Raw genomic sequence first — 23,723 nt, 5'->3', positions numbered from 1 at the left:
GGATCACACCGTGGGAAAGTGGCTTCTCACCTTAGCTCTGTTTCCTCCACAGAAAAGAGGGGGTCTGTGATCCTTTCTGCCTCTGACACAGATACTTCCACATACACCTGGGATAGTGTGCCGATGGCACTTCCGCTTGGCTTGCTCGCTCTCTCCCTTGCCTTTTCTCCTTTCAGGTATATCGAGTAGATCAATAAATCATGTACGGGGAGGCTGATAATGGAACTGCTGATGGGCCTGGCATATGCAGAATGCTTCTGTGAGAGCAGTAGAGTTTGGACCTTGAACCAAGCAGCTGTGCCTGGGAGTTGGGAGGATCGAGTCTCTCTCCAGCTAAGTGTGTGTAATGAACCATTTGCTCTTTGTGCATGCCTGGGAGAGAGGATGGTGGGCAGACGGAGCCTGTTGTTGAGGAATTTTCCTGGGTGGCTGAGAGGCTACCCAGGAAAATAGGATTGTGTAAGCCTCTTACCTATTGGAGGCGGCTGTTTCCAGCTGGGCTAGTGCTGGAAAGCAGCGTCTCAGGGTCTCATTCAGGTTCCAGAAGGTTAAAAATCAGAAATACCAAAACTTGGGCAGGGTCAGGGAGCTCTATTCTATTCCTGGTTCTGCCACGTATTGTCAGTATTTGCCTCTAATTTTCATTTTCAATGGAGTGAGTAGCTGTGCTGCCTGGCGGACAGGGTGGTGCGATTCCTGGAGATGACTGGTGCATGTGGGAGTCCATAAACTGACATGTATGCAAACGCCAGGTGGTATCACTACCTGTAGCCTCTGGGTCTGTTTGTGGGGGGCTGACTCGGGGGGAGGGAATTTGGGGATTTTGTCTGCTTAGTTCCCCCAAGCAATGTCCTTAATATTCTCTGACTCCCAATAAGATAGACAGGTTTGAGAGAAGTACTGTTTCTTTGCTAGGGAAGACACCCCAGCCTGGCTTCCTCTTTGACAAAATTCCTGACTTTGGGGGAAGTTTTCCTTGGCTATAAATTCCACTCCTGCTCTTATTTCCACATTTGGGGTGGGGGAGTGGGGCAAGAACTCTACCTTAGCCCTTCAGCTAAGCCCAGCCAGATACCTTTCCTACCTACAGTGTGTGTTTGTGTGAGGGGGGCCTTTCTCATGTGACTGAGCATCTCCCTCTGGGGCTCCAGGCCTGGGAAGAGTTAATCGAGCCACACCCTCAGCAGGAACGGCCTCGGACTTTGTGCTGAGCAGCCATCTCTTGCCTCTCCTGGCTTGACTGGCACAGGGAGCCTTGGCGAGAGGAGGCAGCACTGTAGAAGGTCAGAAGAGTGGACACCGGCAAGAGAAGGGCAACCTCTTTCCTGGCCTCTCCGACACCATGGACAGCTCCCATTAACGACTGCACCTCTCTACCTTCGGGGCCTTGGGACTCCTATGCCCCCTTCCTGTCCAATTGGGATTTCATTCACCATTCTCCAAGAGACACTGAAGTTATACCCTAGTTCCAGTGTTGGGTGAGTCTTGCTTTGGCCTGTCACTGCTCTGCCCATCTAGGGGTGCCCTATCTGGGGACATTTCCTTCCCCCCAACCCATCACATTCCCACTCCCCTCCAATCCAAATCCAAAGAAGATGCCTTCCTCCAGCCCCGATTCTTCTGCTCACCCCTGCCTGCCAAGTTACTTAAAAACTTTTATTTTTTAATGTGGAAAATGTGGGATAATAATAGTACCTACTTCATAGGGATATTGTTTGTAAGCATCAAATGAATTCGTGTATGTAGGGTTTGGAGCCCTGCCTGGCTTGCAGTATCTGATTGTTAGAGATTGCTATTGTCATGATTACTGCTCTCTTACCGTTGTGTCCTTCCAGGAAGTGACAAGCGCTCTCATTTTCTGAAACTTGGGGAAAGCAGAGCGAAGGCTGAAGGCAGCCTGTGTTCCCCTCCCGCCCCACCTTCCATCTCTGCCTCCCTTCCCTCCCCCACCCAGGTTTAGCATTGCTGGAGACTAGGAGGATGTGGCTTTTTTATTCCTGTTAGGGAGTAGCCCTGACCATTGTACTAATGATTCTGTCCTGCACCAGGCCACCCCACCTACTTGGCCCCGCAAGAAAGACCTAGGAGGGCTGTGCTTCCTCCCAAGTTTGCCCCTGCCATGTGCTCACTGTGTGGGGAGCCCCACAATAACTCTGCTCCTCCTTGCCCACTCCTACCAGCTACTAAAAAGCTGGGAGTGTCCCTCTGGGGCAAAGTCCATGCCGGAAGGTACAGCACTGGGTGTAAAAGCAGGAGATGGAAACATAGCACATGGAGAGATCATGACAGCTAATTGATGTGGGAGAAACCAACCTCACTTTTATTTAGGGTATTCTAATCTTTGCTGGAGGAACTCCTCTAAGTCATGTCCTCTAACTCACCAATCATCTCATCCGGCCCCCATTTAGAAGGTGAATCTCGGGGTGTCTGGGTGGCTCAGTGGGTTAAAGCCTCTGCCTTCAGCTCAGGTCATGAGACCAGAGTCCTGGGATGGAGCCCTGCATCAGGCTCTCTGCTCAGCAGGGAGCCTGCTTCCTCCTCTCTCTCTGCCTGCCTCTCTGCCTACTTGTGATCTCTGTCTGTCAAATAAATAAATAAAATCTTTAAAAAAAAAAAAAAAGAAGGTGAATCTCACCGTGACCATGAGAGGGACCTTCGCAAGGATGTTTGCACTGGGTGTGGGTGGGCTGGGTGACTGAACTAGAGGTTGTGAGAGGTAGGAGGTGAGAAGGAGAACTGGGGGCAGAGGGTCAGGGAAGCTGGACCCTGGCCAGGGCCTCCGTGCTGGGGGTGGAGGGGCAGGGAGTGAGCTTTCAGAGCCTACCACTCCTCCCCAGGCTGCTCTCCTGGAAGCACAGTTGTCCTCCCCTGGGTTGGTAGCTGCCTGCTGGGTGCCTTCCTAACCCCAGTCAAAGGCAGGTGGTCCTGTCCCACCCCTGCCCCACCCCCACCAGCCCCGGCCCAGCTGGGAGAGCAGGGGATTCTCCCCACTTGGCAAGTGTTCCCACAGCTTCCCACAGTTAGCTTGGGCTAGTCCAGAGGCCTCCCTGGGTTGAGGATGGTTTCTATGGCCAGGAGCTGGAGGGGAGGCTCTCTTAGCTCCTTCTGCCCTCTTCCCTTCACAGAGTTACTGGCCCCTAAAGCTGAGCAGACTTCAACCAACTGACCTCCTTATTCCTAGGACCAGCAGCCCCTCTGGATATGACGCTTCTGGAAGGCTCTGTGGGGGTGGAGGACCTGGTGCTCCTGGAACCCCTGGAACAGGAGCCTCTGCTCAGGAACCTCAAGTTGCGCTATGAAAAGAAGGAGATTTATGTGAGTGCTTGTGGGTGCCCCTGGCTGCAGGGGTGTGGCCAGAGCGGTCCTGTGCTCCCAGCACCCCTCCCAGCATCCCCTACCCCCGCCCTGCTCATCCTCTTTCCTTTTTTTTTTTGCCTCCAGACCTACATTGGGAATGTGTTGATCTCAGTGAATCCCTACCAACAGCTGCCCATCTATGGCCCAGAGTTCATTGCCAAATACCGGGACTACACCTTCTATGAGCTGAAGCCCCATATGTAAGTAAAGGGACCGAGGGAAGGCTGACAGGGCCCCCACTTCCTGAGAGCGAGACACCCTGATTTCCTCTATCCTTTCTCCTGAAGGAGGCTCTCCAGCTTCCCCCCACCTCCAACCCGGCCCCAGGAAGCCCCTTCCTAGACCTATCCCTTGCCTCAGTCTAATCCAAGTGAGGAGGGCAGATGACTCTGGGGGCTGGAGATGGAGAGAAAGATGGGGTCTTGGATTAGCCCCACCTTAGTCATCACCTGCTTCTTCCCCCCCGAAGCTATGCTTTGGCAAACGTGGCATACCAGTCACTGAGGGACCGAGACCGAGACCAGTGCATCCTCATCACAGGCGAGAGCGGAGCGGGCAAGACGGGTGAGGGCCCTGGCTGGGGGCAGGGGGCCGTGGAGTCACTGCTTGAGCTCTCCCCTCATCTCTTTCCCAGCCTGGCCTGGCCCTGCCCCACCCCAGGAATTCTTCCCCGGCTTTTCTGCTTCTGAGGGGTGTGAGGTGCTGGACTTGAGGGGAGTTAAGAGGGGGTGGGGATCCACGTGAAGGTTTCCCTCACACAGAGGCTAGCAAGCTGGTGATGTCCTATGTGGCAGCTGTCTGTGGGAAAGGGGAGCAGGTGAACTCTGTGAAGGAGCAGCTTCTTCAGTCAAACCCAGTGCTGGAGGGTGAGGATTCCAGTCTCTGCCTTCTCTGCCCCCGCATCCCCTCCCCACGGGCCCCAGAGACACTTAGCCCTACACCCTCTTACCCTGTTCTTGTTCAGCCTGAAAAATCCGGGATTGGCATGATGGCTGGAAGACCTTCCTCCTTCCCCTTCTCAAGAGCCCCTCTCCTCCCCTCAGTCACCTCACCTCCCCTCTCCCCATCTCTGCAGCTTTTGGCAATGCCAAGACCATTCGCAACAACAACTCCTCTCGATTTGTGAGTGACCATCTCCCTGGCCTGGGAGGAGAGGGTGTGGGGGCTTGAGACGGAGGAATGAGGCACAGACCCCTGCCAGACAGGGTGGTGAGAAGAGGAGGAAGCAAAGTCTCGCTCTCTCTCTCTCTCTCTGGTCTCTGAAGGGAAAATACATGGATATCGAGTTCGACTTCAAGGGATCCCCCCTTGGTGGTGTCATCACAAACTGTACGTGTCTCCCCATTCTTTTTTTTCTTCTTAAGATTTTATTTTTTTTATTTGAGAGAGAGAGAATGCACAAGCTGGGGGCAGGGGCAGAGGGAAAGAGAGAAGCAGACTCCTTGCTGAGCAGGTGGGACTCGATCCCAGGACCCTGAGATCACGCCCTGAGTCAAAGGCTCATAACTGATGGAACCCAGGCGCCCCGAACGTGTATCCCCATTCTGCTCACCACCTCTCTCCCCACCCCACCCCTTTCTGCTGATTTGCTACCTTAGGAAGGAATAGTAGGCCACTGAGACTGCCCAAGCCCTCAGAACACCAGTGATGAGGGCCGATTTAGAGGGAAGCTGTGGCATCTCCCAGCCCCTCAGGATGTTATTTTCCAATCTGCTGCCAGATCTGCTGGAGAAATCCCGAGTGGTGAAGCAGCTTGAAGGAGAAAGGAACTTCCACATCTTCTATCAGCTACTGGCCGGAGCAGATGACCATCTGTTGAGTATGTGCCTGTCCCAGACACAAGGCCGAAGAGCCCAACCTCCACTCCATGTCCTCTGGGCCCCTGCAGCCCTCAGGCTTCTTCTCCCTGCCTTCCTCGCTCTGAATCTCAGTCACTCGTCGCTGGGAACAATCCCCTGACCTTTGTGTTCTCTTCTTTTTCTGGGATTGTATTGCTAGGAATAAACCTTCTGGCCTCTGATTCCTCTGTCCTGCTTGAGATCCTGCTTCCCCAGGCTGGCTTCAAAAATGGAACGCTTATTTCCATCTATCATTCTTTCCTATCTTCAGTTTAAGGGGCTTTATCGATAGCTCAGCAGAAAATCCGGCAAGATATTCTAAGTGTTCAAGAATGTTTGATGAGCTGTAGTAGAAGCTGTTCTGGGTCTACATCTGCCTCACCCAGGCCCTGTCCTTGATTTACTCTTCTTAGATGGTCTTATGGAGGTTTCACTTATTTATTCATCAAACATCTCTTGAACACCTACTGTGCTCGAACATGGTGCTGGCCTCTGGTGATGCAGAGTTGAGTAAGATGACATGTCCTCAAGAACTTACAGTCTCCCAGGGATGACAGCTATTTGAACAGGAACGCAGCAAAATACAGTGTGATCAGTGCCACAGGCCTGTGCTGGAGGCTGTCAGAGCACTAGTCATGGAGTACCCTGCCTTGTCTGGGGGAGCCCTGGATGCTAGATGGGCCCGAGGTAGCTCTGGGTGGGCAGCACCATGGAGTCTGGTGGGACTTAAGGCCTTGCCAGTGTTTGCCTCCCAATCCAGCCTCTAGCTGTGAGCATTGTGGGTGTCTGGCCCCCAAGGACCTATCCTTTTGGTTTCTGGTTGTTCTCCACTGGACTTGTGACCTTCTTCTTGCCCCTTATGGGGGTCTCCCTGGTTCAAGAGCCCCTATCGCTCACATAATTCCTTCCTGGCTCCATAGTCTTGGTTGTGTTCAGGTTGTCTGAATCATAGGCACTAGTATCCTGTTCTGGTTGATTCTGTCAATGATTGATTGAAGCCAAATCTGGACAGGGCCTCCCTGGTGTCATCATCCCAGGGCCTTTCTGACTCATTCTTTGTCCAGACACCCCTCTTTAGCAGGTTCCTGTTTTAAAATTTGTGTCTCAGGGGAAGTTGCCATTACACTCCAGTTTGAGGGATAGTCCCTGATTCTCAGATCGGGTAAATAACAGCTAATTGATATCTTTCAAGCTCCATGCTTAAACTACTCCTTCCCATCTCAGGTGAACAGCTTTGACCATTCCCTTGATTCATTTCTTATAAAGAAAAAAGTTTGTGTATGGCAGCCAGGCACACAGGATATGAAGATGAAAAACACAGTCCCAATGCACAAGTTGTTCATTTGTGGGAGAGACAGAAGAAAACAAAACCTAGCCCATATGTTGTGGGCTGGGATAGAGACTTACCATGGGGGGAACATAAGAGAGACTTTGGCTCCGTCCCACAATGTCAGAGAGAAGCGTCCAGTAGAGGGGTCAGATTTGGGGAACAGAGCACCTGACACTTTGTTGGTGCTGAATGAACAAATAATGAATGGGCCAACTCTGGCCTAGGTGAGGCGTTGAGGCTTGGGGTGGGTGGGAGATAGGTGCTCGCCCTTCTTTCCTCACCTTTGTCCTCTCAGAAACACCGAGAACTGAGCAGGATGGAGAGTTTGCTTGTTTTCATTGTTTAGAACCCTGAGGGTGGGACGAGGAATGGAGTCTTTTCTTTCATAAAAGTTGGAAACAAACAAAATCATAAAAGTTGGATTAAGAACACCCAAACCCTAAATACTGCTTAAAAATGTCATCTATTCTAATGGGAATTAATGATCCCCAAACAAAGGAGGCAGGGGAAAAGTCTAAAGCAAAAATGGCTCCTTTGAATTAATGAGTATACCAAGCTAGGTCAGGGGCTGTGAGAGTCAAGGCCAGAAGCCTCCTGAGAGCCTGCATACTAACCCTCTTCCCTCACACTGGCCCTCCCAGAGGCCCTGAAGCTCGAGCGGGACCCAAGTGGCTACACCTACCTAAACCAGAGAGTGTCCAGAGTGGACGGCATGGACGACACCTCCAACTTCAAGGTCGTACAGGTGGGTGCCCATGGTGGGCCCTTAGGTCAGCCCGTGAGCCCAGGCTTTGGCTTTGAGAAGGGACGCATTGAATGGCCACCACCGTTCAGCTTCTGATTTCTGTTCTGTCCTCAAGAGTGCAATGACTGTGATTGGGTTCTCGGAGGAGGAGATTCAACAGGTGCTTGAGGTGACGGCCCTCGTGCTCAAGCTGGGGAACGTGGAGCTGGCAGATGAGTTCCAGGCCAACGGGATATCAGCAAGTGGCATCCGGGATGGGAGAGGTCTGCATCGCCCTGCTGGTAACCCCAAGCAGCTCCCGAATCTTCTGCTACGATTTCTGTTCTTCCATCAACTCCCATGTCACTGACTTCACTCTGATTCAGTCCCACTCCGTCCATTCCCGAGCTCTTTCCTAAACACACTGATGGAGATTCCCAGTGAGACACTTTGGAATGAGGTTATGAAGTTCAATAGACCTAGATTCTGGGACCTCTCTGAATCTCAATGGCATTTTTACAAAGCATTTTGGGAGATTGTCCTATTGAAGTGGATAATGCATTCAAAGTGTCCAGAGCTCCCTCTGTCCTCCTCCTCCTCCCCAGAAATTCCTCCTGGGCTGTGTTCTGGATGGCCTATAAGGCTATCCCCAGCAAGACCCACGGACACCTGTCTCCCAGCAGTGTCACTTCTCAGCGCTCCCTCCCTGGGAGGAAAGCCCTCTTTCAGGCCATGTTGTGTTTTCCTCCTCACTCCAGGAATTCAGGAGATTGGGGAAATGATGGGTTTGAAATCAGAGGAACTAGAGAAAGCTTTGTGCTCAAGGACCATGAAAACAGCCAAAGAAAAGGTGGTCACTGCACTGAATGTCATTCAGGTAAGGGCCCTATGGGAGGAGGCTGAACTGGGGACTCTTCTGTGGCTACTCCCCTAACCAGCTGGCCCTGCCCGCAGGCTCAGTATGCTCGTGATGCTCTGGCCAAGAATATCTACAGCCGCCTCTTCAACTGGATCGTGAATCGAATCAATGAGAGCATCAAGGTGAGGGATGGTTCTCTGCTTCCAACACTTTCCTGTCTGCCTCACCTTTCTTTTTTTTTTTTGCCTCACCTTTCTTGCCCTGGTCACCATCCCTATACTTCAGGTTCTGAGACAAGCAGAGGAGGAAGGATGAAGCGTAGGGTTCAGTTCCTTCCAGTAGTGTGTTGTTGTGCAAACATCTCTGGTTTTGGGATTTGACTCTGGATCCCCTATTTACCGCCTGCATGGCCTTTTCATTTCACAGAGATTCTGAGCCTCAGTTTCCTGATTTGGAAAATTGGACAGTAATGGCTACCTGCCTCACAGGGCTTAGTGAGGACTGGATAAAATTATGTACATGGTTACCATATAACCCAGAAATTCCACTCCCAGATATACATCCAAGAGATTTAAAAACAGATGTCCACATAAAAACCTGTACCCAAAAGTTCAGAGAGGCATTATTCATACTACCCCAAAAGTGGAAACGACTCCAATGTCCAGCAGTTGATGAATGAATAAACAAAATGTGGTATATTCATACAGTGGGATATTAAGAAGGAACAAAGTACTGATTCATACTTAGCATGGACAAATCTTGAAAACATTCAAGTGGAAGAAGCCAGACACAAAAGGTCACATTTCGTATGATTCCATTTATATGAAATGTCCAGAATAGGCAAATCCATGGAGATGGGAAGCAGATTAATGTTTAGCAGGAGCTTGGGGTGAATGGAGGAGAAGGGGAGAGTGTCTGCTAATGGGTGTGTGTACAAGATTTCTCTTGGGGCTGATGAAAATGTTCTGGAATGAGGTAGTGGGGATGGTCATATACCTTTTGAATATACCAAAAAAAAAGCACTGAATCATACACCTTAAAAGGGTAAATTTTGTGGAATGTGAGCTAGATAAAAATGGAGCTATTATTCAAAGCTTCTTGTACATGAAAATGCCATCAATTCAGAGCTATTACTGAGAGGCAGCTGGGGAAAAATAGGATTTAAATCTAGGTTTCGGTAAATGCTTAGCTCTTTTGAAATTTGATTTGTTCATCTGTAAAATGGGAATAATCACACCTTCTAGGGTTATTGTGAGGTTTCTTGAAGTAAGAACGTAGACTTTTTTGTAAAATGCAATCTAGACAAATCTAGATTTGTCTAAGACAAAAAAAAAACAAAAAACAAAAACACAAATCTAAGAGATGGCTATTGTCCAGAGAGGATCTTAGCATCTTCCTGCCTCATTCCCTGGGAGCACCAGTCTAGAGTCTGTTCACATCTCCCTTCTTCCCTCCCTCCCTCCCTCTACTTGTCCTCTACCATGCAGAGGAGGAAGGAGGATAAAATCACAGCAGTCCTCTCCCAGCATGGTCAAGCTCACTCGAGTTCTATTCGCCCTCTGCTCCAGTCACCTCCGCCCCAGAAGGGCCTGGCCTGGTTTGCAGAGGAGGCCCGTCCTCAGACTTTTCTTTTCCTCCTCTTCAGGTGGGCACTGGGGAGAAGAAGAAGGTAATGGGGGTCCTGGATATCTACGGCTTTGAAATCTTAGAGGTGAGTTTTGCCCAGCTGCAACACCCTGCTTCCCCCTGGGGTTGGGGAGGGGGTGGTGAGAGAGGGGAGGCGTAGGGCCGAGAGGCAGAAAGGGGCTTGGGCTGAGCAGCTCCCTTTCTGCCCGGGGCCCCTCCCTCAGGATAATAGCTTCGAGCAGTTTGTGATCAACTATTGCAATGAGAAGCTGCAGCAGGTGTTCATCCAGATGACGCTGAAAGAGGAGCAAGAGGAGTATGAGAGGGAGGTACGCTGAGCCTTCCCCCGCTTACCCTCTCGGAAATTGCTTCTGGGCACGTCCCCGATCTGTCCTTTTCCCCCATCACAATGTCCTCTCACTTGTCCCCAGATGGGAACACAAAGGACAACAAGTTTCCCTTGCACAGGTACAGTCCAGCATTATCGAGAAGCCCTGGTTTTTGCTCTTCATCCCCCGGGCCCCCTGCGCCGACCCCAGTCCACGCAGGGAAGGGGCAGACGGATGGAGGGGTGTGTGGGGGGACACCTCACGCGGGTGAGGTGACAGCTGTGCATGGCCTGCAGCCCGCTGTGAACCAGATTTAGAAGGGCCATTTCTCCTGCCCTCATCACCCTCATATCCCTTTTGGTGCTTTTCTTTGACGTCTCAGAATTCTTTGTCTCCTGGGGCCCTGGCTGATGTCACTGTCCCCTCTTGTGGCACTCTGATCCCAGACTTCCTCCCCAGAAGTGCCCCATGGCTCAACATTTCCACACTCCTTCCCCCTTTTGCCCGAGAACCCTTGTTTTCTGTGGCTAGGTGTGAGAAAAGCTATCTGATTGAGCTAATCCACCCCAGAGTGTGAATAGCTGAGAGTCCCAGAGATGCTGCCCTTGAGCCGTCAGGGACCCGCTGTGGCAGAATTTCAGGCAATGTGGCCACAATGTGTGGGAAAGGTTTTTTTTTCTTAGTTGTTTTGTATGTTTTTTATTTTAAAAATTTAATGATCAAATAGAGAACATATTCCCATGCTTCGAAATTCAAAAACTTCTTTAAAAAAGCCCATAAACCCAGTTTGTCCCCAGCCTCCTAGTACTCCTACCATCTAGAGCCAACTGAAGGGGCCCTCTTTTCACAAGTCTTTTATATGTAATCAAGCAAATCTATAAGTACATTTGCCCACAGAATTTATTCAAATGGCAGTGAATACAATCTGCTCCACATCGTGCTCTCATCAGTTAACAAGAGATCTTTCTTTATCGGTAAACAAAGAAGCATCTTTATTGCTACTAGGATTGTAAGGATCTCATACTTCATTTAACTAGTTGGGGAAGGCATATTGGGGATGAAGTAGGAGGGCAACTCTACTTAATTCCACTACGCGTTCCCTAAAGATCTGTGATTCCCTAAGAATCCCTAAAAAGAGAGAGAGGCTTGTGTTCCCCTGCCACATCCCCATACCCGGGAATGGCCTGAGCCTGGGAGGTGTGGCCCTTGGGTGGAATTAGGAACCATTCCACCTGCAGCTATCCCTAAAGTGGGCAGCAATTATCTTTGGGTCTTCTTCTGTACCATTCTTGCCTTTGTTAAAAAAGATTTATTTATTGGTGCGCCTGGGTGGCTCAGTTGATTGGGTGTTTACCTTTGGCGCAGGCCATGTAGAGCCCCATGTTGGGCTCCCTGCTCAACAAGGAGTCTGCTTCTCCTTCTCCCTCTGCCCTACTCCTGTTCTCGCTTTCATTCTCTCTCAAATAAATAAATCTTTTATTTATTTTTTTTAAACATTTATTTGACAGAGACAGATCACAAGTAGATAGAGAGGCAGGCAGAGAGAGAGAGAGAGGGAAGCAGGCTCCCCTCTGAGCAGAGAGCCCTACGTGGGACTTGATCCCAGGACCCCGAGATCATGACCTGAGCCGAAGGCAGCGGCTTAACCCACTGAGCCACCCAGGCGCCCCTCAAATAAATAAATCTTTTAAAAAAGATTTTACTTGGGGTACCTGGGTGGCTCAGTGGGTTAAAGCCTCTGCCTTTGGCTCAGGTCGTGATCCCGGGGTCCTGGGATCGAGCCCCACATCGGGCTCTCTGCTCAGCAGGGAGCCTGCTTCCTCCTCTCTCTCTCTCTCTCTCTGCCTGCCTCTCTGCCTACTTGTGATCTCTGTCAAGTAAATAAATAAAATCTTAAAAAAAAAAAAAGAAAGATTTTATTTATTTATTTGAGAGAGAGAGAGTGCGCACGTGTGTGCGGGGCTGGGGGAAGGAGGGCAGAGGGAGAGAGAATCTCGAGCAGACTTCACACTGAGTACAGAACAAGTGACCCCGAAATCAAGACCTGAGCTGAAACCAAGAGTTAGAAGCTTAACTGACGGAGCCACCCAGGCACCACCATTCTTGCTTTAAAAAAAACAAAAACAAAAACTATACAATCCCAAAGTATCAGGTAGATTAGTGGTTCTCAAACTAGGAGCATCAGGTGTTAGAAAGCCAGATTCCTGTGCTCTGTCCCAGACATGCTAAGTCAGAAAGCCTGGGGGCCCAGCAGTCTGTTTTCCCAAGCCCTCGAGATGACGGCGACCCAAGTTTGGGAAGCATTGATGTAAGTCTTTGAAGATGTATCAAGTTAGGTCTGCTGTTTGATGAAGTTGGCTCGTGCACTTTGGCTTATAGGTTTTTGTGAGAGCAGCATAGCCATTCGCTCTTCCACGTACTCGGAGACCCTTCCCTTACTGCCACAGTGGGATAACTCCTAGCCCAGCCTTCATTCAACATATGACACCTCCCTCTCCAGCCCACAGTGCCTATAGGGCACTCTGAAGCATTTCCCTGTCCCTCACAGCTGCTTTGGGTCCTCCCACGTGTCCAGCCACCCACCCCACAAATTCTCCATCAAAACCTTGGAGGGGGGGCGCCTGGGTGGCTCAGTGGGTTAAGCCGCTGCCTTCGGCTCAGGTCATGATCTCAGGGTCCTGGGATCGAGTCCCGCATCGGCCTCTCTGCTCAGCAGGGAGCCTGCTTCTCTCTCTCTCTCTCTCTGCCTGCCTCCCTATCTACTTGTGATCTCTCTCTGTCAAATAAATAAAATCTAAAAAAAAAAAAAACAAACCTTGGAGGGATGGGGACCTAAACAGAAATCACACCAAGCACCCCCTTAACTATGGGGCTTTCTGAGTCCTTTGTGGGGTGGGTCAAAGGGAGCCTGAGTCCCATGAGGTCTTCGGAGACTTGTCTTGGACCTGCTCCTGTGACCTGTCACATTACCTCTTGCCAGGGCATACCGTGGACAAAGGTGGACTACTTTGACAATGGCATTATCTGCAACCTCATTGAGCATGTGAGTTTTCCTTCTCTCATCTCCAAGACCTCCTTCCTCTTCCAGAATGCCTGAATGTCCTCGCCCTGTCTCTCCCACCCGCCTTTCCCGCCCCCCTTGGTAAAGATGGTAAACAAGACAAAAGATAGGGGCATGGGACAGCAGTGAGGATGTGGACATATTGGAGGCCCTGGCCTAGGTTGCGCTGATCTTGTTTCCCTGACCAGAATCAGCGAGGCATCCTGGCCATGCTGGACGAGGAGTGCCTACGGCCTGGGGTGGTCAGTGACACCACTTTCCTAGCGAAGCTGAACCAGCTCTTCTCCAAGCACAGTCACTATGAGAGCAAAGTCACCCAGAATGCCCAGCGCCAGTATGACCACACCATGGGCCTCAGCAGCTTCCGTATCTGCCACTATGCGGGCAAGGTGACATGGCAGGGCTGGAGGGTAGAGACCAGGGCTGGGCATGGGCGAAAGGCAATGGGGGAGAAACTACGGGGAGATGAGATCTGGGAATACGTCATGCTGAGACTGGGAGCACCAGTTGCTGGGACAAGGTCATGGGTCCTCCAGACCAACAGCCGTTCCTCTACAGGTGACTTACAATGTGAACAGCTTCATTGATAAGAACAATGACCTACTCTTCCGGGACTTGTCCGAGGCCATGTGGAAGGCCCAGCACCCCCTCCTTCGGTCCTTGTTCCCTGAGGGAGATCCCAAGCAGGCATCTCTCAAACGCCCCCCAACTGCTGGGGCCCAGTTCAAGAATTCTGTGGCCATACTCATGAAGAACCTATATTCCAAAAACCCCAACTACATCAGGTGACATGCTGGGCACATAGGGAAATGCACTGTATGTGATGACACATGCAGTGTCCACACACAATGTCCTTTGGGGGGATGTCTCCGGAATGGGGTGTCAGAGGCCCCTTCCTCATAAAGAACAAAGTCGGATGAGTTGCTGAGAGTCCTGGAGCAGGGAGAGCATCAGACTTTGGTAGGAACCGTGCTTCAGTGAGTGAAGCTGGGAAGGCTGGTGTGTTCACGTCCTCTGAAATGTTTCTACTCGGGGGATTGTGTGCAGAACAGGGTTCTGGAGACCAGAATGGGTCACACTTGCAAAGGTGAAGCTCCTGAAGCCTGTGCCTTGCACCCCTCCACCCCAAGGTGTATAAAGCCCAATGAGCATCAGCAGCAAGGTCAGTTCTCATCAGAGCTGGTGGCCGTCCAGACTCGGTACCTGGGACTGCTAGAGAATGTGCGGGTGCGACGGGCAGGTTACGCCTACCGCCAGAGGTACGAGCCCTTCCTGGAAAGATACCGATTGCTGAGCCGGAGCACCTGGCCTCGCTGGAATGGGGGAGACCGGTAAGACCCCTGGGGGAGACAGGGGAGCAGGGAAGGGCAGCCAGGGACCATCTGGACCGGGGAGGGAGCAGACAGTGGAAATCCCCAAAGGTCCGTGAATGGATACTTGGGGAAATGAATTCTCAGTTTTCAGGGGCTCTGAAATCTGTGCAAGCCCAGAGCTCTTCTCCCTGGGTAAAGGGAATTGGGGAAAGGTGAAAGAAGGCCCTCCCAGGGGCCTGGGCAGCTTTCCCCATCCGTTCCTGTAGGGAGGGGATTGAGAAGGTTGTGGGGGAGCTGAGCTTGTCCTCAGAGGAGCTGGTCTTCGGGAAGACGAAGATCTTCATCAGAAGCCCCAAGACTGTGAGTAGGAGGAGGCACTTGTGTTTGGTCGGGGGGGGGGGGGGCAGCCGGGTTGGAGAGCCCCCCAGTGAGAGGCCGGGCTTTAGGGAAGCATCTGTAACTAGGGACGGATGGTGGGTGAGGTAGTCTGCTCTCGGCCAGGACTTCATCCCTGGGACCTGAATCCTTGGGCTATGCCCCTGCCCTGGGCCCTGGCAGATAGGGGCCTGCACAGCCCACTCTGAGTGCCTCTGCCTGGGGTGGGACTCCTGGGGGTCCCAGGGATGCGCCCCTAGTGTCCAATCATCCAAACCTAGCATAGGCCTGAGACAGAGTTCAGTAGGTGCCCAGGGAGTGGCTGAGCAATGAGGACACCCTAGCTGGGAAGGGCAGGTGCCCTGGGTGCCCCCAGGCCAGCCTTTCACCACCCCAGCTTCCACTCCCCACAGCTTTTCTTCCTGGAGGAGCAGCGGCGCCTGCGGCTGCAGCAACTCGCTACACTCATCCAGAAGACCTACCGGGGCTGGCGCTGCCGGACCCACTACCAGCTCATGCGCAAGAGTCAGATCGTCATCTCCGCCTGGTTTCGGGGCAGCAGGGTACCGCTTACCGCCACCCCCCAAGGGCTCATCCCTTGGCTCTCATAAGAGACTGGGAAGCGGGACAGCTGCTTCAGGAGATGGAGTTTCTTTCTAACAGTCCTGTTGTTTTCTGCAGCAAAAGAAACGATACGGGAAGATAAAGGCATCGGTATTGCTGATCCAGGCTTTCGTGAGAGGGTGGAAGGTAACCGGGAAGGGCAGAAGGGCCTCCTCCCCACACACAGGTCCTTCCCCACATGCTTTCTCCCTGACTGTGCCAAGTGCAGGGCAGAAAGTGGAGCAGGGAGTGCGGTGTGATGGCAGGTCTGCGCCTGCGCGGTTGTGCGGGTCCCCCGTGGGTCTGGGAGGGTGGCCGCGGGCGGGGGGATGTGTCTGTGTGCAGGGTGTGTCTCGAACTTGGTAACAGAGCTCTGCCTGTTGCTTGGAGGGCCCTCCTCTTGGCCAACCCGTCCGCCTCTCCCTGCAGCACAGTCACAGCTCTATCTTACTGTGTTCTTTGTGTGGGTGAAAAATATAGAAACTCTTCTAGATCTGTCTTCTGTCATCTAGGTCTAACTGTCTCTCTTTTACTTTGACTCCTTTCTCCTATGTCCCTGCCAGGCCCGCAAGGATTATCGAAAGTACTTCCGGTCAGGGGCTGCCCTCACATTGTCAAATTTCATCTATAAGAGCATAGTAAGTAGTGGGGTTTTGGGGGTGGAAGGTGGAGGGTTGGGGGGCACAGTTTGGAAAAGGAAGATGAGTGGTTTGAGAAGAGGTGACTCAAGGCTTTCCCCCCAACGGGCTTCTTCCATCTCTCCTACTTAGTGATGAAGTCGGGGGATAAAAGGGAGTGGGGCAGCCACCAGCGGGAAGCAGGCTCCAGCGTCCCAGGGCCCAGGGACAGAATGGGAGGGTGTTCTGGCCTGAGCAGACACGGCTGGCAACCTTGTGGCCAGAAGGGCTCCCTCCCAGCACACTCACTGACTGATCCGTGGTGAACAGGCTCAGGAAGAGATGGGCTGGGTGGTTAACAGCAGTGGAGGACGCTGAGCCTTCTGGAAGAGTGCCCTGAGGACACACATAGGGCTAACTAACTCCACCTTCCAAGATCCATTTTAGGGTTGGGGTGAAAGTGGAGGAATCCTCCCTTCCACCTCTTCTAAAACCATAGCAAGTGAGTCCAAAATTAAACCTTAGGCGAGATCTTAATTGGAGGATCTGGGTCCAGGTGGCAGGAAGAAGCCAGGACATTCAAACTCTGGGCAGCTTCCAGGGAGAGGAAAGTGGACAGAGGAGGGTGTTTTCCAGAGACGTCCATCCAACAGAAATGGTGCTTCTGAGGAGCGGCGAGGGAAAGCAGACAGGGAGAGAGTAGCACTTCCAGCGACGCCTTGCAAAAGGCCAGAGAGAGGGACGGAGAGCAGGACATCTTGGACAGAGGGCTGGGGTAAAGCAGAGTTAACCTCTGCTGATTCCATTTTTGACAGTTAGGACTCTTACTAATTATGCTTCTGGGATACAGTCATTGGAGCTCCCCTTTGTGATTGGAGAGGTGGAATCCTTGCTGGGCCTCCTCACTGTCTCCCTGAGCCTTTGCTGTCCTCCTCCTCCTCCCCCAGGGGGGCTCCATCACGATGGCCCCAGACTGTCTGCTTTCCTAGAGTACGTGCTCTCTCGCTGCATCCCTGAGGCCAGTAATCTGATTCAACTCTTACCTCCTGACTGGCCCCTCTTCTACCTTTTCTTTTACCTGCATATTATCAGGCCTCTGCTGAATGTCACCCCAGCAGCTGTTGGGTTTAGACCAGTATTTCAGTGAACCACAGCCCCTACAGAAGCATGTGTACAGGGCCAGTCGACATGGATTACTTCAGTGTTTCTGACGAGTTTGTATTTTGCTATTGCCTTGCCTATAACTAATGTGAATACCTACTATTTTTTGAATACTTACTATGCCCTACGCCCTTTACATGCATTGACTCTAATACTGTCAAAATCCTGTGAGGTAGACCCTTTTCTTTCCCGCATTTGGTAGGCCCAGAGAGGCTGACTAACTCGTGAGGGGTCCTGCAGATGGTAAGGGCAAGAGAGCTGGGATACACACTGTTTGACTCCAGAGTTTTAATGCCTGCCTGAGACTGTCTCCCCACACGGTCCCCTCTCCCCTCACAGAGGCCTACCCGGGGCAGGAGGGCTGTAAGGGGAAAGGCAAGACTTTCTAGATCTAGAGAAAAACAATTAAAAAGAGAAAATACTCAGAGATTCCACATCAGTTAGAACATGGGGGATTGGGGAAATGCTAGGAATGTTCATTGAATTAAATCAAACTAGACCTGACCAAGGACCAGGAACTTAACGGTTAGACCCAGGCTGCTAGATCTTTGTGATGGAAGAATCAAAGAGCTGGGATAATTCCTGCGGAGTGACAGCAATATACTGAGTACACTGCCTTTTTCTATTTTAATTTTTCTTTTCTTTTCTTTTTTTTAAAGATTTTATTTATTTATCTGACAGACAGAGATGACAAGTAGGCAGAGAGGCAGGCAGAGAGAGGAGGAAGCAGGTTCCATGCTGAGCAGAGAGCCCATGTGGGGCTCGATCCCAGAACCCTGGGATCATGACCTGAGCCAAAGGCAGAGGCTTTAACCCACTGAGCCACCCAGGTGCCCCTATTTTAATTTTTCTAACCTGATGTCTTAGTAAAAAGTTTCCATAAAAATTCTGAAAACTGGGGCACCTGAGTGGCTCAGTGGGTTAAAGCCTCTGCCTTCGGCTCCAGTCATGATCCCAGGGTCCTGGGATGGAGCCCCGCATTGGGCTCTCTGCTCAGCAGGGAGCCTGCTTCCTCCTCTCTCTCTTTCTCTCTGCCTGCCTCTCTGCCTACTTGTGATCTCTCTCTGTCAAATAAATAAATAAAATCTTTAAAAAAATATTCTGAAAACTTAGAAGTGCTCAAAATCAAGCTATTTTTTAAAAGATTCATTTATTTTAGAAGAAGAGAGTATGAATAAGCGAGGTGGAGAGGGGCAGGGGAGATACAGAAGGAGAGTGAGAGAGAGAGAGAGAATCCTGAAGCCGACTCCAAGCTGAGCGAGGAACCCGATGTGGGGCTTGATCTCAAGGCCCTGAAATCATGACCTGAGCTGAAATCAAGAGTCAGCTGCTTCACCGATGGCACCATCTGGGCACCCCAAGATCAAGCCATTCTCTATATCTTCAATAATTCTACCCCACAAACAAACGGGGTGCTCGGTGCTCCCTTGGATATAAAGACTTGAGAATCCTTGTTCTTTCTTTGGGGAGAGTAAACAGATGCCATGGGTGAAACTTGATTGGATCCCAGAACAGGAAAAATAAAAGCAAAGCTAAAAAGAACATTTTTATAAGTTTATAAAGGACGTTAGGAGAAATTTGAGCATGGATCGCTGTTAGATGAGTGTATCTAATTAATGTTAGTCTTCTTAGGTACGGAGGTGCATCTCAAACGATGGGTAGGGTCTGAGTGGGCAGAACTGAGCCGAGAGCAGCATGGACTAAGGCACAGGGAGCTAACACGTGGGCTGGGCAGAGGGTGTGAGAAGGAGTCCTGTCTGAGAGGCGTGTCAGCATAGTGCAGGGATCCTGTGGCAGGAGCTTGGGCTCTAAGTGGAAGACTTTGAATGCCAGGTGGAGGTGTTGGGCTGGACTGATCAGAGAGGATGGGAGGCGGCCCCCGCAGATAGTGGCGGCCAACGGTAGGCAACTGTGAACCAAGACAACGGGAAGGTACAGGAGCGAACTATCAAAATATGGAGGCCAGTTTTCACCTTGGCTCCTCTCACCTCTCCTACCCTGAGCAGCAAATCTTTGCTTGGAACCAACCCTCTCCTCCCTTCAGTCTCCTGATCACACTCTACTGGCCAGCCTCCAGCCTACACTTGACACCAAAGAGATCGGGGAGGGGACTCCCTTCCATCTCCTCACTCCACTTGGTGCTTCTTGCTCTGGGGGGCCTCCCTCCTCTTGTGTGGCAGGATCTAGAGGAGAGTTTGCCTCTTGGGAGAACTTTCTTCTTATCAGTCCACTCCCAATCCCACCCCTTCCCCACGTAGGCACAAAAGTTCCTGCTGGGGCTGAAGGACAATTTGCCATCAACCAACGTCCTGGACAGCACGTGGCCGGCCGCCCCTTACAGGTGCTTCCATGCAGCTAACCAGGAACTGCGGCAGCTCTTCTACCGCTGGAAGGTGAGGGGGGCCCGGTGCGGCACCTCTCATTTCTCTTTCCCTCCTCCTTCTGATTTTCCTCGTTTGCCCCCTTTTTTAATTGTGAAAAAGCATACATAACAAAATTGGCCGTTTAAACCATTTTTAAAGCAGACAGTTCGGCGGCATTAAGCACGTTCACATCGTTGTAAGACCATCACCCCTATCCATCTCCACACTTTTTTCATCATCCCAAACTGAACCTCTGTATACATTAAGCAGTAACTCCCCGCTCCCCACTCCTCCAGCCCCTGGAATGTCTACTCCACTTTCCCTGTGAGGTTTGACTGTGCTAGGGGCCTCATATGAGTAGAGTCATACATTTGTCCTTTTATGTCTGGCTTATTTCACTTAGCACAGTGTTCTTCCGTTCACGAAATATTTACTGAGCACCTGTCTAGACTAGGCCTTGCGCTGTGTGCTGGGCATACGGCCCTCCCTCCTCGGGCTGGCATTTGATTGTTTCCAACCCTCTCCCCCAGAGGCCCTCAGGCCCCAGGGCTCCTCCAGCCCCTGCCCTCTCTGAAGTGCCTCAAACCTGTTCTGTTTGCTGTCTCCCCTCTTCTCCACTTCTCAGAGTTCTTCCCACCTACCCTCCCCAGGCCTGCCCCCTGCCTTCTGGAGCTTAGTCCCTGCCCCTCCCCCCACAGTGCAAGAAATTCCGGGATCGGCTGTCCCCGAAGCAGGTAGAGATCCTGAGGGAGAAACTCTACGCCAGCGAACTGTTCAAGGGCAAGAAGGCTTCCTACCCCCAGAGGTGAGGGCCCCTCAGACCCTGTGCAGTCAGTCTCATCACAAGCAAAGGAGTATCCCCCAGGTGGGATAGGGCAGTGGTTCCCAAACTTGGGTGTGCATAGGCACCACCTGGCAGGCTTGATAACACCCAGATGGCTGCACCCTCTTCTCAGAGTTTCTGATTCAGCAGGTCTGGGGCTGTGGGCCCAAGAATTTGCCTTTCTGACAAGTACCCAGGGGACGCTGCTGCTGGTCATGGCCCATGCTCTGAGAACCACCGAGAGAGAAGATATGGTGGAGGATGGGGAAAGGGGCGTGGGAGGACTAAGAGGGGAACTCACTGCGGGGAGGCCCAGGGCCTTGGGGGGTCAGTGGTAAGGACCTGGTCTCCACCACGTACCTCCTGTGTGTCCTCAGTGTCCCCATCCCATTCCGTGGTGACTACATTGGGCTGCAAGGGAACCCCAAGCTGCAGAAGCTGAAGAACGGAATGGAAGGGTCTGTTCTGGTGGCAGAGACTGTGAAGAAGGTCAATCGTGGCAATGGCAAGGTGAAGGCCCACATCCTGAACCCTCCCTGGAGTTTGCTCCAGAGCTGGAAGGGTGGGGGTTCATCCCTGTCTTTCCTCACACTTTCCTCTTCCGTCCCTAGATTTCCTCCCGAATTCTTCTCTTGACCAAGGGGCATGTGATTCTCATAGACACCAAGAAGTCCCAGGCCAAAACTGTCATTGGGCTGGACAGTGTGGCCGGGGTGTCAGTCACCAGCTTCAAGGATGGGCTTTTCAGCTTACATCTGACTGAGGTATCAGAGCTCCCTGGCTTCAGGCCCTTAGGCTGGAGAAGGCGGTGGGCATCATGGAGTTGGGGTGGGCTGGGGGCGATGGGGCCCAGACCTCTCACTCTGGGCCTTCCATGCCTCTCAGGCTGCTCCTATGGAGGGAAAAGGAATCCCGTCCTCACTCTTTGTCCCCCTTCCTAAGATATCATCAGTGGGCTCCAAGGGGGACTTCCTGCTGGTCAGTGAACATGTGATTGAACTGCTAACCAGAATGTCCCGGGCTGTGCTGGATGCCACACAGAAGCAGCTTCCAGTCACCGTGACTGAGAAGTAAGGCCATGAGCTGGGGGCGAGGGCCAGCTTGGGGGCAGATGACCAAGCTGTTGGTCATTGTGACCGGAAAAATCTGTGTAGTCAGAAACTGAAGCACACTCTGTCAGGGCAAGCCTCGGAGGTCTTCTTAATCTCCCCACCCAAGTTGTCTGGGGCCCTGAGTCTTCTGACGCAAGGGGAGGAGAGATGCGCTTCCTTCAAGAAGGGGAGGGGAGGCCATCATGAAAATACGGGAGTAGGGGTGAGGGGCTGGGGGTACTAGCTTTGCCCCTCTGCCTGCTCCCCTCCAGTTTCTCAGTGAGGTTCAAGGAGAGCAGTATGACTGTCAAGGTCATCCAGGGCCCTGAGGCGGGTAGAAATGGCAAGCTAAGCTGCAAGAAGAAAGGGAGCCGTGGCCTGGAAGTGACCGTATAGTGAAGAGGTGGGGGCCGAAGGCGGAGACAGCAGCTTCTTCTCCTGGACCAGTGCCCATCCTGCCCACCCGTGTTTGTGAGAGGATCTCCTGTCCAACTCCTCTGATCCCAGGGATGGGGCTCAGAGACTGAAGAGCCCTTGAAGAGGACCTTCCTCCCACACTCTTCCAGTCTCCTCTCCCTTAGAACTTAGCTTCCTCCCATCCTCAGCCTCTTTGACCACTAATAAAGCAAGTGACTCTCCAAACATTTGCTCAGTGTGGGTGAGTCCCTGTTTCCCGGCCTTCACAGGACTTGTACTTTGACTGCCCTCGCCCCCTTCCCCCTCCTCAGGCTCCTTAGAGCTAGCAAATGCAGATAATAAGAAGGAAAAGAAGGGAAATTGTCTCTGGCCTCCTTGACCGGCTGAGCTCTGGCGGGGTTTGGAGAGACTGGGGTGGGGGTGGGGCAACCAGCGATGGGGCTCAGGTCCCAGGTGGCCAACGGGCTGATTCATTAAGTGTGTCCCTGGAGGGAAGAAGTGAGGATCCCTGTCTTATCGGAAACTAGGATCCTTTGGAGATTTAGCCTGAAAAGAGGCCCAAGGCTGGAGGGCTCATGTGAGCTGAGATGAACTTGGGAATGCAGGGTCCCCTACACCCAGGAGTTGCCCCCTCCGTTCCCCATCTCATCACTGGGCTCTGCCACATGTGCCCCCCAGCATCCTCTTCCTTTCTGTACTCCAGAGATGCTAGGCTTCGGCCAATAGTTTTCTTGCTAATCACTGCCCAGCAGCTGGGGCTGCAGCTGGTGGCACTTGCGGGGGTGGGGAGGCTCCCGGTCCCAGACCCTCCCACCCCTAGGACTGCCCCCGCCTTCATTTATTTTCCTTGGGTCACTGCCATTATTTTTTTCTTAATTTTCAACTGTCTCGCACCATCTTGTCCCCTTTTCTGTGGGCTCTCACCAATATCAATACGTAATATTTGTATAATGCTCTGAATATCTCCCCTTTCCCTTAATATCTGTTTCCTTCTAGACTCTGCTTGTCTCAGCCTCTCCCACCCCCGTCTCTACCTTTAGGGAACAAGCGGCTCCTGTGTTTGCCATGAAATGTAGATGTGTGCTCTGTGAGAGTGTACAAATGGCCGCCTTTGTTCCTGTCTCTGGATGTCTCTCCCTCATTTCACCATCCCTACCTTCCTTGCCTCTTGCCTGTTTCCACCACTGAGCTCCCTGTGCCTTGAGTCTGGGGTTTCCCTCCACCTCGAGCTTCCAGAGCTTCCATCATCGGCAGGCGGCTCACGGCCCCAGGTAATCATGCCTGCGGGAGCCCCGATTAACTTCTCTTCTTGCCTGTAGATTAATCTCGCTCTCTGAGCACCAGTCCTGTTCTGGGCTGGGAAAGGGCACAGGGAGTCTGCTTTTCCTGGGCACATGGGGAGCTGTGTCCTGAGTGAGGGGAGCTCAGGCTCCCAGTCAGCCTCCCGCTGCCTGCCCCCCCACCCCAGCTCTCTCCATCCTTGACTTCTCAGAATCAGGCCGAGGAGGAGATCGTGTCTGGGGAGAGGGGGCTGGTTACCAGAGCCTGGCCGCCCCCGCTCTCTGCCTCATCTCCTGCTCCCAGGGCCCAAATTGTCGTCACTTTCCCAGTGAAGTGTCTGGTCATTTTCAGAAGCAATTTCAGGAGAATATGCAGCTGCTGCTCCCCATCCTGCTTTCCTTCCCCAGGGCTGAAGGCACTGTCCGCTCTCTGGACTGGGGAGAGGAGGGGGGGAAGGGCTGCAGTCCCTGTCACCCTCCTTCCTCCCTCCAGCTCTCATGTGGACTGATGCTAGTCTGAGGAAGGGTGCAGGCTCATCTCCTTTACTCTCCCATC

The 23,723-nt window shown here is 52.1% G+C and overlaps 1 protein-coding gene across 6 annotated transcripts; it reads left to right on the top strand.

Moving 5' to 3' along the window:
• The first annotated feature begins 382 nt into the window (after window positions 1–382).
• On the top strand, window positions 383–22,114 carry MYO1A (myosin IA). Of its 6 annotated transcripts, none has more exons than XM_046011524.1 (29): window positions 385–737; window positions 1,250–1,478; window positions 3,182–3,315; window positions 3,442–3,557; window positions 3,827–3,921; window positions 4,119–4,223; window positions 4,433–4,479; window positions 4,623–4,686; window positions 5,078–5,176; window positions 7,167–7,270; window positions 7,386–7,533; window positions 8,008–8,126; window positions 8,204–8,290; window positions 9,754–9,819; window positions 9,959–10,063; window positions 13,044–13,106; window positions 13,313–13,513; window positions 13,683–13,909; window positions 14,255–14,455; window positions 14,704–14,797; window positions 15,226–15,375; window positions 15,494–15,562; window positions 15,979–16,053; window positions 19,452–19,586; window positions 20,255–20,361; window positions 20,757–20,889; window positions 20,991–21,143; window positions 21,322–21,449; window positions 21,743–22,114. In XM_046011524.1, exons 3-29 carry the CDS (start codon window positions 3,202–3,204, stop codon window positions 21,864–21,866), a joined length of 3,129 nt encoding a protein of 1,042 aa, XP_045867480.1. In that variant the 5' UTR covers window positions 385–737; window positions 1,250–1,478; window positions 3,182–3,201; the 3' UTR covers window positions 21,867–22,114. The 6 variants fall into 6 exon arrangements, 5 of the variants coding, with proteins under 5 accessions (XP_045867480.1, XP_045867479.1, XP_045867482.1 ...); XM_046011523.1 differs by having other exon boundaries at window positions 1,188–1,478; XM_046011526.1 differs by having other exon boundaries at window positions 1,188–1,478; window positions 3,126–3,315.
• The last annotated feature ends 1,609 nt before the right edge of the window (window positions 22,115–23,723 follow it).

The sequence above is a fragment of the Meles meles genome, chromosome 7 (genome assembly GCF_922984935.1).
Source record: "Meles meles chromosome 7, mMelMel3.1 paternal haplotype, whole genome shotgun sequence".
NCBI lineage: Eukaryota > Metazoa > Chordata > Mammalia > Carnivora > Mustelidae > Meles > Meles meles.
This window is presented reverse-complemented; position numbering and strand designations above follow the sequence as displayed.

Excerpts from the sequence above, each read along its gene's own strand:
- MYO1A (XM_046011524.1), top strand. The coding sequence starts at position 3,202 with ATGACGCTTCTGGAAGGCTCTGTGGGGGTGGAGGACCTGGTGCTCCTG. Across the intron at positions 4,687-5,077 it reads TGGTGGTGTCATCACAAACT|ATCTGCTGGAGAAATCCCGA; the intron begins GTACGTGTCTCC and ends ATCTGCTGCCAG. Across the intron at positions 13,514-13,682 it reads TCTGCCACTATGCGGGCAAG|GTGACTTACAATGTGAACAG; the intron begins GTGACATGGCAG and ends GTTCCTCTACAG.